Source organism: Camelina sativa, chromosome 20 (assembly GCF_000633955.1).
Source record: "Camelina sativa cultivar DH55 chromosome 20, Cs, whole genome shotgun sequence".
NCBI lineage: Eukaryota > Viridiplantae > Streptophyta > Magnoliopsida > Brassicales > Brassicaceae > Camelina > Camelina sativa.
In genome coordinates, this window is record NC_025704.1 from 2,500,603 (window position 1) to 2,504,004 (window position 3,402).

The following is a 3,402-nucleotide window of genomic DNA, read 5'->3' on the forward strand; positions in this document are numbered from 1 at the left end:
GAAGCTAATTGAGATATTTATTAAAATTTGCATACAACTTTTTTTTTTCCAGAAAATTTGGCCTGTGTGGCTTACAAAGTCTGGTCCCATAGAAAAAAAAAAAAAAACCTTTTTAGTCGATTCCGAAAATGTTGTTGTCACTTCTTTGGATCTCTCTCATCCTCGTCTTTGTCTATCTCTCTCAGCTCCTTCTTCATCGTTCCCCCGTGAAAGCTATATTCTGTTTTATTTGTTCTCATTATCATTATTTCATGATAAAACACACATGTCACACTACTAGTCTGTAATGTAACATCCACAATCATACTCAAATCTGGTAGGTATTATACAAAAAAACATCAATTTCGTACACATTTCCTTATTCATGTTCATGGTTAGAAACAACATTGCGGCGCCAGTAAAAGCAACAGTGATTATGGAGACTAACATATGTATATATATATACTTAATAATTAGATTAAAACTAAACTATATTGTAATACAGTACTAAATGAAAGTGGGCTCTCTCAGACAAATCAAAAAGTCACTTAAACAAAAGTGGCCATGTGCCACTGCTTAAAAAACAAAGCTCTAGTCTCTCTCTTAACAGATTCCTGATTCCTCTTTCATTATAGTATTAATATTAATCTCTCCTAATCAATCTCGTATATTTTAATTATATTTTCAACTGTCTCGTCTCGAGAAACAGCGTCATCCATCTGTTTTTATATTATCATCATAATACTATAGTGTATATATGATGATGTAATGTTAATGTACCTAAGAATGAATCATGTTATAGGGTAAAAAAAAAAATAGTTAAAATTACCATGTTATGAGGATGAGAGTAATAGTAATACATGTTTTGGCCGTAGTAACCGTCGGGTGATTCAACTGCGGCGGCGGCTGCAACGGAATCATCTCCGTCGTTCTCATCCATTTGACACTCCAAATTCACCCCAAAAAGTCTCAACGTCCTTGAGCTCCCTCCGGCGACGGCGGAAGACGAAGGTGTGGAGTGAGTCTCCTCTGCTGCCGTTCCTACGGCGGCTCCTGTAAATCACCGACACGTGCGCTTCGTTTAAATTAATCGTATGAAAACAAAAAAAAGTACACAACTGAACAAAAAGCACGTTTGTCCCAGGGGATTGGACGGTCTTTCTCACGCGCTATTACATGCGCGTGTATAGCTAAGCTATATTATACTATCAGTTACAGCTTGGAGAAATCAAAGTAATCGATCGAGGTCTTTCTTTTTTATATGGAGTAGTATTAAGGGAAGAGAAAAACAAAATTTTAATTAATTAGCTGTATAATACTACTAAGTACTTACTAGAATGTTACACTTATCTCAGGTAGTTGTTAATACTAAAATATCATTAACGTATATTATTAGCTATCAAGAAAGAAAAAAAAATCTATATTTTGGTGTAATGTTTTAGTCTCCCCGACAGCATTTTATAGTCGATACTCTTGAACATGATTAACATACACAAAATAAAATGAGAAACTAATTTACTTTATATAAAAAAAGAGAAAGGTAAAATGGTAAAAAAAAAAATAGATACCGTAGTGGGAATACTCTGAGTGAGAAGGAGGATTAGAGTAATTAGTAGAGGCGTGGTGGACTTGACGATAAGAAGGAGCTGCCATAGAACTGGCGGAGTTAGTAGCTGGAGCGGAGGAGGAGGAGGAGCCTTGGCCACGTCTGCGCCAGCCAATGAAGAGTCTCCGTATATCAGAACGGTGTCGTTGGAAGAAAACGACGTCGCCTGGATCGAGCTGTTTGTCTTTGACGAATCTGCTCCATCCTTTAGTCAAGACGTAGCTCTGACTGCTGTTCCAGTAAGAGTACCTGAACCTCCATGACTTACCCATCTCGTCTTCGAAGCTTAGAAGCATCCCTTTCTCCGACGATGATGAAGTGTCAGAAGCACCAGAGGAGACGACGACGGCATTGAGAGGGAAGTATTTCTCCGCGTGCTGTTTTGGTATGACGAGGCGGTTGAGTTTCCCGACGTCGCTTGGTGTGAGAGACTTCTCAAAGAGTGACTCCTTTAGGTCATCGTTCAGCCACGTGGCGGTGGTAGTTGCCTCCGATGTGTCGGTGGTTTGGCGGTGTTGTTGCTGCTGCTGCTGTTGCTGCCACAAGAGAGTGTGGTGGTGGTCTGTGGAGTAATGGTTGACTGACATTTTTCTAGGAGATAGAAAGCGAAAGAGATAGAGAGTATAGAGAAGAGAGATAGATGGTTAGGTGAAAGAGAGAGGTGGGTACTCGTAGTACTAATATAGTATGATACGAAGGAGAGAGATGAAAAAACAAAACAATTGGGTGTTTTTTTTCGAAGGTTAAAAAAAAAAAAACTGACGTGAAAACATTGGCAAAAAACTATTTGAGAGAGCAACACACGACAACCAGAAGACTTTTCTTTCTTTTAAGGTTTTGCGTGATGTTTTATCTTTTTCCATCATTATTACTTTCTTGCTACTTCTTGCAGTCCGTATTCTTATATGGATTTACTATTTCCTTTTTTTTTATTCTATTTGTCTACATAATATTTATGTAATGTATGTTCGGTGAATGTTCTTGAATACATTGGATTCCACGACTTGATAGTATGATGATACTTAAGTTTTATATAAAGGTTTATAATAGGTACGTAGCTAGAGATATGTTAATTAAAAATCTCTTATGTATAATTTCCTTAGGAGTTATCAGTTATGAAAAGGTTATATTCTCAGGTGAGATTGGTGATTAGGAGGAAATTCTAGACAAGAAAGAAAAACCAAAAAGATTTATTTAAAAGTAAAAGTTAGGCTACACGAAATCCCAAAGAATCAACCTATTTAGAGCTAGAAGGATCTGACCATTTTGAAAAGAAAACGCAATTATTGAGAGTTCAATTTTTTTTTTTTTTTTTTGATGTCATTTCTTAGTAGCATCCTGAAAATAAATTATGTTCTTTGCGTGCCTCTCGAAATGTTACCAAAAGAAGAAAAACAAAGATATGGTCCTTGTTATCTCGACGCAATTAATAGACAGCATATATATTCATACACATTTTATTCGTAAAAGTTAGACGTAATTCACAGTCAACTGCGATAAATGATACGTATAGTTAGGCCGAGTTCGATGTTCGATGCACTAACGTTAGCATTCGTCATCAGTGTTAGTTTCAGGTTCTTAAAAAGCCTTTTCATTGGTAAGTAAAGTTATATCTATTTTGGGGTTGACGATCACAATCAAAGTTTGGCATTAGCATACATTTTATTGCAGCATCATTTTTAGTATTAACGGATATTGTTATAAAAATTACATTAAAAACAAATATAAAGGATATATAATAATCCAATACTTGCCAACTGATAAAGAATATATACATTTTTTACTTTATCTTTTTAAACAAGAATAGATTAATCTTA

The 3,402-nt window shown here is 35.9% G+C and overlaps 1 protein-coding gene across 2 annotated transcripts; it reads right to left on the reverse strand.

Moving 5' to 3' along the window:
- On the reverse strand, nt 1-2,327 carry LOC104768815 (B3 domain-containing protein At5g06250-like). Of its 2 annotated transcripts, none has more exons than XM_010492873.2 (3): nt 1,548-2,327; nt 840-1,032; nt 1-220 (listed from the first exon to the last, which is right to left on the reverse strand). In XM_010492873.2, the coding sequence occupies exons 1-3, from the start codon at nt 2,170-2,172 to the stop codon at nt 214-216; spliced, it is 825 nt and encodes a 274-aa protein (XP_010491175.1). In that variant the 5' UTR covers nt 2,173-2,327; the 3' UTR covers nt 1-213. The 2 variants fall into 2 exon arrangements, with proteins under 2 accessions (XP_010491175.1, XP_010491174.1); XM_010492872.2 differs by having other exon boundaries at nt 809-1,032; nt 1,548-2,326.

Coding starts and splice junctions, on each gene's coding strand:
- LOC104768815 (XM_010492872.2), bottom strand. CDS start 2,172: ATGTCAGTCAACCATTACTCCACAGACCACCACCACACTCTCTTGTGG. Junction 1,033..1,547: donor CTCAGAGTATTCCCACTACG/GTATCTATTTTT, acceptor GGTGATTTACAG/GAGCCGCCGTAGGAACGGCA. Junction 221..808: donor ACTCTCATCCTCATAACATG/GTAATTTTAACT, acceptor CAAATAAAACAG/AATATAGCTTTCACGGGGGA.